Source organism: Acomys russatus, chromosome 19 (assembly GCF_903995435.1).
Source record: "Acomys russatus chromosome 19, mAcoRus1.1, whole genome shotgun sequence".
NCBI lineage: Eukaryota > Metazoa > Chordata > Mammalia > Rodentia > Muridae > Acomys > Acomys russatus.
Window position 1 is genome coordinate 29,111,766 of NC_067155.1, and position 13,341 is coordinate 29,125,106.

Below are 13,341 nucleotides of genomic sequence, written 5' to 3' on the forward strand. Positions count from 1 at the left end.
ATTAAGTTGAGGAGTAGACTCACTAATCTACTTTTTGTTTTATCTTCCCTATATATTTCTATATTCCCCCTTCTTTCTCTTTTTTTTGTTTTTTGTTTTGTTTTTTTTTTTTGTTTTTTGTTTTTTGTTTTTCGAGACAGGGTTTCTCTGTGTAGCCTTGGCTATCCTGGACTCACTTTGTAGACCAGGCTGGCCTCGAACTCACAGCAATCCGCCTGCCTCTGCCTCCCGAGTGCTGGGATTAAAGGCGCGCGCCACCACGCCCGGCCCCCTTCTTTCTTTTTAACCCCTATCTCCAAGCCTAAGAATGGAAGATAAAGGAAAAGAGAGACATCCCTGAGTCCAACTTTGTTTTCTGTCTTAATAATTCCTATAATGACTTGTAGCCAACTCCCAGTGAAAATAAGTATAACCCATCTTAAATGGATCTAAAACTTAAAAACAAATGATGAATATTGTCATGTCAATAACCAGGGAACAATCACAAAAATGTTGTGAGGTAAAACTTTATTTTATGCCCAGGCCAAACTTGTAGTCTCTTCTGAAGTAGGAGAGAGGGATGGCCCTGATTAAAAGCTGAGGTACATAGCAAGTGATTACAAAAATAGAATTTTTTTGGCATTTACTAGTTTAGTTAATTATCAGCCGGTTCTCAGAACATACCATGAACAATGGAAACAATTTATGAAGTGCAAATTTCAAGATTATAGCAAGTTAAAAACAAAAAAACAAGACAAAACAAAACAAAAACCAGGCTTACCCTTAACTTGGAACATGATTAGAGTAAATGCCATAAGGAACAATATAACTCCACGTGTGATGCACTTATATTAATTATCTGTGGTTTTTGGTCATCTGAGGCAGGCAAATCATTAGTGATTAACTAGAGAAAAGTACCACTGAAGTAAGATATTGGCTGTGTTGGGTCAACTGATCATGGTGGGCTAGAGCTGAGAAATCAAATGGGATTAAAAAGAAGAACCTATCATTACTGCTACAAAACCCTCTTGAAAGTATTTCCTTAAGTTCAACAAACAGAAGTTGAGCTGGGCGTGGTGGCGCACGCCTTTAATCCCAGCACTCGGGAGGCAGAGGCAGGTGGATCGCTGTGAGTTCGAGGCCAGCCTGGTCTACAAAGTGAGTCCGGGACAGCCAAGGCTATACAGAGAGACACTGTCTCAAAAAACAAAAACAAAAAAAAACCAAACAGAAGTTGTATTCCATGAGATTCAAAGGCCACACCTTATGCCAACAGCAGATTCAGCAGTGAAGGAGTGTTCCCCTTTCTCCACATCCTCACAAGCACGTGGTGTCACTTGAGTTTTTTTTTGTTTTTAATCTTAGCCATTCTGATGGGTATAAGATGAAATCTCAGAGTTGTTTTGATTTGCATTTCCCCGATAACTAGGGACGCTGAAGCTTGCCATGTATTAAAAAAGTAATAAGGAGTCTATGGGAGGTCTTGGAGGCAGAAGAGAGATGGTAGAAATGATGTAATTATAATCCCAAAAAAACATTTTTAAAAAACTAAACCCAGTTTTATCGCCATGTGCTCCAAAGACTAGAGATTTGTGCTGGAGCACACCACATAGCACGCTTTTTCTCTTAGACTGAACATCTGAAACCGAGAAAATAACAAGAAATTAATTTTCTAAAAGATCAAGATTCTTGATTGTCTGCTCTATGGACCTGAGAAATGACCAGTCAGGACATGTACTGATCATCCAAAATTGATTAGCTCACTACTCCTTGATAATGTCAATGACTCTCAAAGCAGGAAAGCTTCCACCCTCCTTCTCCAGCCCTTTCTGTGCTGTGACTAGCTGGTCATAGGCCTTAATCCCTGCACAGGCCCCTCTTCATCTGAAAGGCTCGATGAAAACCAGAGAGCTTGGAGGACACTCACTCACTGGCCTCCATGTTTCCTTTGCGTTGACCAGTCAAGGCCCATCCTGGAAGAGTTGCAGGACTGTCTTCCCAGCACTGGGCAGCAGAGGGCAGGCTTGAGTATTCAAAGCAGTTCTCAATTACATAGCATGAGGCAAGCCTTGGAGAGAGGAGACATTGCTCTAACAGGAAATAAATAATCAACAACACTTGGGAAAAATGGAAAGAAATTCTTAATGACCTGGAAATATTGGAGAATAAAAACAAATAAGATATTAAAGCAGTGATAGATTTAAAGAAAATCAAATTTAAAAAGTGACATCAAGAATTGGCTTTTTAAAAAGATAAATATAATTTGAATAAAACAGCAACAGAAGCCGGGCGTGGTGGCGCACGCCTTTAATCCCAGCACTCGGGAGGCAGAGGCAGGCGGATCGCTGTGAGTTCGAGGCCAGCCTGGTCTACAAAGTGAGTCCGGGATGGCCAAGGCTACACAGAGAAACCCTGTCTCGAAAACCAAAACAAAAACAAACAAACAAACAAACAAACAAACAAAAAACCAGCAACAGTGACTTGGAAAAAGAGCAGGCTGTTACCTGGTAAAGGAAATGGTGTTAATAAGATGCTGTGTGGCCTTGCCCCTATGTGCAGTGTTAGCTCCTGAGATCTGTAACCAGACACACACAGCTACAGCCAAGGCTACACAGAGAAACTCTGTCTCGAAAAACCAAAAACCAAAAACAAACAAACAAACCAAAAACCAAAAACAAAAAAAACACTAGGTTGCCTTCCAGAAAGCCCACATGCCTAGTGATCTGCCCCCCACCCCCTTCATATAGCCATTGACACTAGGGAGCAACAGACTGGGATTAAGGCTACCTGAGTTAACCGAGTTTCTTAGATCTTGTCTCAGAAACATTTTCCTACAAGGCTGGAGGTGAAGCTCTTCTAGAACATTCCTTCCTAGGGATAAATCACTCCACACACCTAAGAGGTGAATAAGGAGAAATCTCTTTAATGACAGCAGAACTCAGCTCCAGCTAATGACCAGAGGTGCCAGCTTAGAACAGATTTTGCATTCCATATATGCTGCCGTCCCTAAGTCTATTCTAGGTTTAGGCCCCAAGTTATACTTTGAACAACTTAAATGTGGACAGAAGACTGCAAGTCCAGCCTCTAAGGCACATGGAGATTTACAGAGCAAATCTTTCTTCTAAATCATATATTATGATCTAAAAGATATTTTTAAAAGGCTTGCAGTGCCACCATTCTCAGAAATACAAAAGTAAAAATCCCGCAAATATAAAAAATATCAAGTAAAAATCACCTATCAGCACTGTGGTCACAGCTCTTAGAAAAAGGCTGCCTTGGCCTCAGAGCAGGCTAGTCCAAGGGAAGGCCACAAGTGATTCTATGCATTACCAGTAGTTAATTTTAACTAACTTTGACTGCTGTCTGTATCATGGCTATGACATTACTATAGAGAATTCCATTTTTGTTGTTGTTGTTTGTTTTTCGAGACAGGGTTTCTCTGTGTTAGCCTTGACTATCCGGAACTCGCTTTGTAGACCAGGCTGGCCTCGAACTCACAACGTTCCGCCTGCCTCTGCCTCCCAAGTGCTGGGATTAAAGGCGTGCGCCACCATCGCCCGGCTGAGAATTCCATTTTTTAAGCTTTATTTTTATTTCAATAGATGGATGTTTTGCCTGCATGTGTCTGTGCGCAGTACCTGCAGAGGCCAGAAGGGGGCATCAGATCCCTTGTGACTGGAATCACAAGAGCTAGTCGGCTAGCAGGTGGCTTTCCCTGTGTCTTCTCCAACAATATCCAATGGGTTTTCGTTTTGTTTTGTTTTGTTTTTTGGTTTTTGAGACAGGGTTTCTCTGGGTAGCCCTGGCTGTCCTGGACTCACTTTGTAGACCAGGCTGGCCTCGAACTCACAGCGATCCGCCTGCCTCTGCCTCCCAAGTGCTGAGATTAAAGGTGTGCGCCACCACGGCCGGCTCCAATATCCAGTGTTCTTAACTGCTGCGCTCTCTAGATGCTTAAAAAATATTTTATACATGTTAATTAAAACATATTACATCATTTCACCCTGTCCTTGTATTTTCTCCATTCCTTTTCAAATTCTTCCCTTCCATTTTTTTCCTTTTATGTATGTGTAATATATGAATAAAACTTGCTGGTCAATTTCTGTATAGTTTCATGGATGAACACTTTGCATTGGATATGCAGTTAGGGAGCTCATTTCTGTCTGAGGCTAATTCTCCCAGTCGCAGGAGAGGTCCACCTGCCTCTGCCTCCCAAGTGCTGGGATTGCAGGCGTGCACCCGCCCAGGGAGTTCCCTTCTTTACAGATGAACAAGAGTCTGACCCTGAACTGACCTAGGCTGCCTTGGACAGGAAGTATTAGAAAACATGTGTGGTAAATACCTCAGCTAACACTTACCGGCGCCATGGCCCTGGAGTCCTGGAGCTGCAGGGAAGACGATGGCCACTGGCCTGAACCAATCACAGTCCCCCTTGTTCTGTGGGACTCCTACCCCACCACTGGCCACTCTCACCCTGGATGACTTTGAAATCCTGAAATTGCTGCCTCTACTCTCTAAGCACCGTGACTACAGGCCTGCGCTCCCACGCCTGGCTTAGGGGGCCTCAGCTTCATTTAGTGAATGATTACAACGCTGGGATGAGTAAGATGCGGGTTTAAACTTAACTATATTGCAGACCCACTTATCTCTGTGAGCCTGGGTTTCACCATCTGTAGAATATGGACAGAACTCGGCCCGTGAGCTTTGATGAGTTAGAACAGACTCAATGATTGAAAAACCAATATTGCTCATCATTGGAAGACATGGAGTTTAAGGCAAGAGGGCTCCATTTGATGGGAGCCTTCTTCTGTTACTGGAATTAGGACCACAGCCTGTGTCCTGGCTGCTCTAAGAAGCCAGGTTCGGCCACTCATCCTTACTAAGGCAACTAAAAGAACTGAGTTATGCAGCTGTGACGTGCCTGCCTAGAGTGCAGGACACTCTGCAGGTAAGGTGGGCAAGTGCCACTGATGCCCTAGGTCAGCATAGTCCATAAACTGAGTTCCAGGCCAGGCAGAGATTCATAGTGAGACTATTCTTAAAAAAAAAAAAAAAAAAAAAAAAAAAAAAATTAAAAAAATATAATATAAAAGGGAAAACAAATTATTAATGGAAACTGAAAAATTATTAACATATTTATCCAGTGCGGCTAATTTAGAACTGTGATGGAGGTGTAAGGTAACTCATCCATCCTTGGGGGGTCCTAACAGGTTTAGACAGAAGCCAAGAGAAATGCACAACTAAGTGATCTAACCAAGCCATGCAATGACTTTCTTCCCATCTGTAAATCCCGTCACAGTTCTCAGCTCCTTTCTCCACTCTAAGGTATTCGGATGAGTTCATGTTTATTCAGCAGAGATGGTCTCACCTGGAGGAATCCGTCTTTCCCCAAAGTGAGATTCTAGGTGAATTTAAATTTCATGGAATCCACTGTTTCACTAGATGTTGGCCTAGTCACAAGATATAAATGTCTCTTTGTTCCTACAAGGTAGGCAGGTTACAGGGATGACACAGTGAGGAGTGAGGAAGTTAAAAGTCCAATTGAGGGGGCTGGAGAGATGGCTCAGTAGATAAGAGCACTCACTGCCTTGCTCTTCCAACGGACCCAGGTTCAATTCCCAGCACCCACATGGCAGCTCACAACTGTCTGTAACTCCAAGATCTGACACTTTCATACCAATGCACATAGATTAAAATTAAATATTTTTTAAAAAGTCCAATTGAGGACCACAAAAGGGGGACCTGCAGGGTGCTGCAACTGACAGCTACATATAGTTGCCCAGAAGATGAAAGAGTGGAAGACTTGGAGGGAACTTAGCCACCACAGCTGAGTGGACACAGAGAATACGGTAGAGCCAGCTTGTTCTCAGGTACAAAGTATTGCTCTCTGGACTTTGTAATGCTCTTTGTAAATGCCTGACTTCCTCAGCCTTCGAGTGACTTCCATTTGAGTTTCAGGTTCTCCTAACATCAACCTCAGTGACATCTGGAGTCACCACCATGCAGGGCTCCTAACTGATGTTTTGTAGACATCGGGGAAACAGAATAAAATCCCATACAGACAACAGACGGCATAAACTCCAGCAGGGGGTACACCTGACACCTGTCCTTGTGGGTACATGTGGACTTGGTCAAGTGGTCAACCACTGTTTAAAGACTTGTACTTTCAGTTTCTCTCCTGATCATTTTTGTACTCTTCCCTAATTTTGTGGTGATTTGGGCTGGGAAACTTCTTTCATCACCAAGTCTAAGGTTCTGATGCCATCGGTCAGGTAAAAATGAACTTAGGAGCAATGATTCACACCTTACGGCTATTAATGACATGCTCATGAAGCTGACTAGATGGCTCAGGCCCTAAGAGCACTGGCTGCACATTTACAGGGCCTACCTTTGATGCCCAGCACCCAAGGAAGTGTGGGAAAGCTTAAGCTTTGTCACAGGTGGAAGCAGTCTTGGCGGGCTTTACCCTTGGGGCACCCCATGAATACCTTGTGACAGACTGAGTGGAGCCATCCTGGGTCTGGAATTCAGGAAGCAGACCTGGGAACCCCCTCACCGGGAGAAGGAGATGGCACTTCCCACGTGACTCAGGCACTTGGGGAGGAGAGAACAAGTTGAGCCTCGGGGAAAGTGGGGGTGGGGGGGGTGGGGGAGTGGGGTCGGGGGTGGAGCAGCGGACCGGCTGGACCAGCACGCGGGCCAGAGAGACACCTAAGGACCTGTCCCGTGGAATGGATACCGGAAGGTTCACTCTTTTGTCCCTTTAACCATTTTTCCTTCTTGTGTAAGCTAGTTGGGTTGTATAATAAAGTTTAATTATTAAGAAACAGAGCCAACAGATCAGAAGAGTCTGTAAGTCCAAAAATGGGTGGATCAGACACTGTCTTCTGGCATCCACTGAGACCTGTCAAGCACCTAGTAGACAGTGGCAAAGCCTATGCACGTAAATTAAATAAACTTTAAATTAAAAGCCAATATATACATGAAGAACCCCCTTTTTACAATAGGGGATCACGTATGTATGTGTCTTTTCACCATTTGCATATCTGGTGCCCTAGGAGATCAGAAGACTGCATCAGATGTCCTAGACCTAGAAATATAGGTTAGTTCTAAGCCCTCTGATGTGGGTGCTAGAAACCACACTTGGGTACACAGGAGGAGCAATAGTACTAACTGTCCAATTTCCAAATATGTCCTTGTAATGTAGAGGATGAAGATGCTCCATTACTCCTCTGTCTCCTATCACTTGAAGGTGATGAAGTCCCTGCTAGGTGGTTTCTGAAGAATTCAATGAATTTTTATCCCTGTGTGAGTGAACTCTCCACAGTGCTTATTATTTTTATTGTTTACACGGCTCTCTTAATGTGACTAAAGATAATAAAAGGTTTTCTTAAAAAATAAATAAATAAAAGGTTTTGTTGAAATGAACCAGAGTCCAGTCAGATTATATTTGTAATTACTCCATAATTTGACATATGGTCTCTTTTTGAAATCTTTGAGACAAGTATCTCTACAAAGCCATGGCTGTCTCAGAACTCACTATGAGGACCAAGTTGGCCTCAAATTCAGAGACTGGCCTGCTCCTGTCTCCCAGGAGCTGGGATTGCAGGGACGCCCCTCTAAGCCCAGCTGAGACACATTTCTAAAAGGACCAATCTTGAATAAGAGAATGAAAGCATAAAATAAGATTTTTATCATTGTTTTGATGAATAGTAATACATCTCAAAGCCGGGCGTGGTGGCGCACGCCTTTAACCCCAGCACTTGGGAGGCAGAGGCAGGCGGGTCGCTATGAGTTCGAGGCCAGCCTGGTCTACAAAGTGAGTCCAGGACAGCCAGAGCTACACAGAGAAACCCTGTCTTGAAAAACCAAAACAAACAAACAAAAAAAAAAAAAAAAAAAAAAAAAAAAAAACCAAAACAACAACAAACAACAAAACCTCAAAATTCTACAATAATAATTTAAATTGGCAAATCATTCTATATCTTTTCGATAATTGGGTTACATTCTTTGCTTTGTTGATTTCATACATTTCAAAATGTTTGAACTATGTTTGTGTGTGTGTTTGTACACTTATTCCATGTGTGTATGTGGCAGTGAGAAGACAACTTACTCCTGTCTGTTATCTACTTCCCCTATGTGAGTTCTAGAGGTGAAAGCCAGGAAGCCATTTGGTTCAAGTGACCTCATGGGCCCTTATTTGTGTTTAAATATTATTTATGCATGTGCTGGTATGTGAGTGTGCACATGCCACAGTCCAAGTAGAGAAATAAGATGAACATTTGCAGGAGTAATATGGGTCTCCCAGACATTGAAATCAGGTCAACAGGCTTAGCAGCGACCAATTTACTCACTGAGACAATTCTCTGGCATCCATCTGTGTTTCTGAGAAAGTGTTATGAAAAATGTGTTTGGTCTTAAGTATAAACTAACACAATCAAAAAACGATAGCAGTATATAATTTTCATTTGGAAATTAAGTTTATTATTAAAAATGTCCTGTTTTCCTCCATCTGGGGATGACAATATATTTACAATCTGAAAAGAAGACAATATTTTTACTGATGTAATGTTTCAACTAATATTATTTGAGCACCAATGAGATGGCTTTGTGGGAAACGTCTGTGGTGGACAAGCTGGCAAACTGACCTTGATCATCATATAAAAATGGCCAAATAATGCTGGGCGTGGTAGTGCACACCTTCAATCCCAGCACTCGGGAGGCGGAGACAGGCAGATCACTGTGAGTTCGAGGCCAGCCTGGTCTATAAAGTGAGTCCAGGACAGCCAAGGCTACACAGAGAAACCCTGTCTCAGCCCCCCCCTCAAAAGGCCAAATAGACCCCACAAAATTGTCCTTCTATTGCCACATATCTGTCATGGCCTGACACCCCATAATAACATTACTCATACACACACTCTTTGCTGGTACAGTATTGTATATAGTCAAGTTAATCTCATTGCCATCATAGTATCTAGCATCTATAGATAAGTACCTTAGAAAGCAATACTTCAAAACAAAGTACCAAGTGGGAACACGAAGAGGCATGGAACATCAAATGACATATGCATATCCACAACAATCACCCTACGTTGTGAGATATGCAGTTGATTGCTTATTATCTTATTTCATTACATCTCTATCAGGAAGATGAAAATGTTGCTTTGGATACACACATGAGGTAGTTAATGTTTTTTATATTCCCTTCTATCAAGCATTTCAACATCAGCATTATTAAAACATGTTGACAAAACAGGACACATGGGGGCTACATCTTCTACCATTGGACGTAACTCAGGAGGCTGACACTTGAGAATCAAGAGTTAAAATGCAGCCTTGACCAATGACTGACATCCAAGTATTGCTGGATAACAAACATCCTCATCTCAAGGAAATCTGTGAAAATCTGAAAAATAAAACCAGGAACAACGAACCACCCACTGCTCTTTCAGAGACACCCTGACTTGAAAATGATGACCATGCACTGCCCGATACATGTAAACACTGGACTACTCAGATAATGGGGAGTCCACTCTAGACACTGCAGCAGGAAAATCTATCACCACGTGAACGCAGGAATAGAAAACAAACAGAAGCCACACAAGGAATATAAGAATGGCCTAAAAACCTCTGTAAGCAGACTTGTCACACATACAGCAAACTGCAATACTTCATATGTTTCAAAATACAAACCACAGCCACACTAGGTGGTCTCCACCATTACACTTTAATGAGCATGGTGAACAATTCACTTCCTTCAGGTCTATGATGAAAAAGAGATGAAAGAAGTTTTTTTTTTGAAACTGAAGAGAACTATGATGTCTAAAGTCGTTATTGAATTGGTTACATGAATAAAGTTTTTGTCTTGTATGAGTCCTTTCCTACTTCCTGACATCAAAATGATTTTAATGCAAATAAATGAAAACACTCCAAGAGATGGCTAAGCAGTTAAGACAAGTTCATTCCCAGCACCACTGTTGGACTCTAGACAATTTCTTGTAATCCCTGATACAAGAAGATCCAAGGTTCTAATCTTCTTGGGAACCAGCAGGCATGTGTCCATACACACACTGATACCGCATAATTTAAATCAAAACGTATCATTACAAACATAAATTTCACTCATGACTATTCTTGTTTAAGCGTTCATTCCTGAACTCAGGTGTTGAGGCGCCTAAAGGCTTACCTACAGCATTTTTCTACATCACGAATTGGTTCATGTCACAGAAAGCAAGCGTGTAGGCTTGAAGTCAGAAAAACCAACCATTCCCAGTTGATTGGGTATCATTTGGGAAGATTTAGAAAATGTTGCCCTGCTGTAGGAAATAGGTCACCAGGGATGAGGCTTGAGAGTTTCCATCCACACACCATTTGTAGTTCCCACTATGTTTCACGGTGCAGGTTGAGGATGTGAGCTCAGAGCTTCCTGGTTTAGCTGCCATGTGCGACACTTGTTGCATTGGCATTTTCATGGTGATTTCATATCCCTGGGTGAGTTATTTCATGTATTTGAACAGAATAGTGAAATCTAAAAGGGTTCCCTTCCTATTTAAATTCCTAGGGTTTTTGTACATGGAAAAAATGAATGACACCCTAGTGCTTGGACAGATTGTTGACACATGTCAGATTTTCCCCAAGAATAAATAATCTTGTGTAACTGAATATAAGTGTGCTTCCTAAAGATCTTACCAATTCTTTTATCATTATAGATTCCCCTCGGTATGAATTCTTTCAGGTCCTCAAAGACTACTGTAATATGCAAGGGCTTTAACAGACTGATTACACAATAAAGGTTTTACTCTTGTATAAAGAGATACCATGAAGTATAAAACTTTACCACACTGACTACATTTATGGGGTTTCCTTGCAGTATGACTTTTCCTAGTTCCTAAGCCTACTGCTACATGCAGTTATGTGTTCTTTTATGTATTCGTAGGTAACTGTGTTGTGAAAAAGCTTTACCACACTGATTACATGTGTAGGGTTTCTCTCCAGTATGTGTGCTTTTATGTATTTTGAGACTACCTTTTTGTGCAAAGGCTTTATTACATTGATTACACTTGTAAGGTTTCTCTCCAGTATGAATTCTTACATGATTTTTAAGGTGATTTTCACATGCAAAGGCTTTACCACATTGATTACATTTGTAGGGTTTCTCTCCGGTGTGTATTCTTTCATGAACTCGGAGATGACCTTGTTGTGAAAAGGCTTTATCGCACTGATTACATTCATAAGGTTTCTCTCCAGTGTGTGTTCTTTTATGTATTCGGAGACTATTGTAACGTGTAAAAGCTTTACCGCATTGAGTACATTCAAAAGGTTTCTCTCCAGTATGTGTCTTTTTATGTGTTCGGAGATAATTGTGACATGCAAAGGCTTTACCACATTGATTACATTCATAGGGTTTCTCGCCGGTATGTGTTCTTCTATGTATTCGGAGATAATTGTGACATGCAAAGGCTTTACCACATTGATGACATTCATAGGGTTTCTCTCCAGTGTGCGTTCTTTTATGTCTTCGTAAAGAAACGTCTTGTGAAAAGGCTTTATCACAATGATTACATTTGTAGGATTTCTCTCCAGTATGTGTCCTTTTATGTGTTAGCAGAGTACTGTTACATGCAAAATCTTTACCACATTGGTTACATTCATAGGGTTTCTCTCCAGTGTGTGTTCTTTTATGAATTCGGAGATTACTGTCACATGTAAAGGCTTTACCACATTGATGACATTCATAGGGTTTCTCTCCAGTATGTGTTCTTTTATGAATTCGGAGATTACTATGACATGCAAAGGCTTTATCACATTGACTACATTTATAAGGTTTCTCTCCAGTGTGTGTTCTTTTATGTATTCTGAGATGACCATGATCTGGAAAGGCTTTACCACATTGCTCACATTCATAGGGTTTCTCTCCAGTATGTGTTCTTTCATGTATTAGAAGATGACTGGGACATCCGAAGTCTTTCCCACACTGCTTACATTCATAGAGTTTCTTTTCAGTATGTGCTCTCTTATGTGTTTGGAGACTACTGTGATGTGCAAAGGCTTCACCATATTGAATAACTTCATAGGGTTTCTCTCCAGTATGAAGTTTTTCATGTTTTTGAAGACAACTATAATAGGCAAAGCCTTTCCCACACTGGATGCATTCATAGGGTTTCTTTCCAGTCTGACTTCTTTGATGCCTGCAAAGATAATTGGCACATGTGAAGGCTTTACAACATTGATTACACTGATGAATATTTTTATCTATATGAATTAATTTTACAATTTGGTCTAATTGTAAAGAGGTTTTATCACTTTGTTTCCATCCATGGTGCTCCCCTTTGTTATGCATTGTTCTGCATCCTTGAAGACACCTGTAATGGTAAGAGCATTGATGACATAGCTCCCAGTTATAGCGTCATTTTTCTATAGGTTTTCCACATATTTGAAGAGAACTAGAAGAACTAAGAGCTTTACCATACTGATTGCATTCATAAATTTTCCTATAATATACTTGCAAAGAGAACCAGGACAAACAAAAGGATTTCCACATTCCTAGTATTCATAGGGACTTTCTGCAGTGTGAGTTTGTGGATGTAGCCCCAGTGAAGTTGGAAACCCAATTAATTGTAACCTTACACCACATTCTGAAAGTCTACTCAGAGTAGGAGCGTATCTTCTAATTGTTCTGGAAGATAGAGAGGTACGTAGCTTGCTTCAATATCCCTATGCTCGCATGGCTTGTATCCATTGTGACATATGCTTTAACCATTAAAAGAAGAATAGAGCCAGGCGTGGTGGCGCACGTCTTTAATCCCAGCACTCAGGAGGCAGAGGCAGGCGGATCGATGTGAGTTCGAGGCCAGCCTGGTCTACAAAGTGAGTCCAGGATGGCCAAGGCTACACAGAGAAACCCTGTCTCGAACCACCCCCCCAAAAAAAAGAAGAATAGCAGATGAAAGGTTTCCACACTACATTCACCCAGTTTGACTTTTTGTTCCTCATAGACATGTGGGATGGGGATTAAGGTTCCTCCACAACAACATTCTTGACTCTCATACACTGCCCCTCTCACTAAACTCAGCAATGTAACTACAACTCTATGAGAAACACCAGCTTTACTATGGGCCGGTTGCTTATTAGAAGGCTTTGGACATAGACTTATCACCTATATTCAATGTGTACACTTTGCAATTCTGAGTGGTATGAGACTAAACAGACTGGCAATTCTACACCAGCGCTCTAATGGGCTATGATATAAATAGTGATAAATGATAAGGCTTGTTTCCTTGTCTTCCTTCTTAGAGGAACACTTTGCAAAATCAAATCTGATACCTGCCATTGAGATACATGGTTTTATGAGAATTTAATAAT

The 13,341-nt window shown here is 41.4% G+C and overlaps 1 protein-coding gene across 1 annotated transcript; it reads right to left on the reverse strand.

Moving 5' to 3' along the window:
• Nucleotides 1–10,659: 10,659 nt before the first annotated feature.
• Nucleotides 10,660–13,319, reverse strand: LOC127203311 (zinc finger protein 431-like). Its single transcript, XM_051162094.1, has 3 exons — nucleotides 13,303–13,319; nucleotides 12,013–12,167; nucleotides 10,660–11,796 (listed from the first exon to the last, which is right to left on the reverse strand). Exons 1-3 carry the CDS (start codon nucleotides 13,317–13,319, stop codon nucleotides 10,880–10,882), a joined length of 1,089 nt encoding a protein of 362 aa, XP_051018051.1. The 3' UTR covers nucleotides 10,660–10,879.
• Nucleotides 13,320–13,341: the final 22 nt, after the last annotated feature.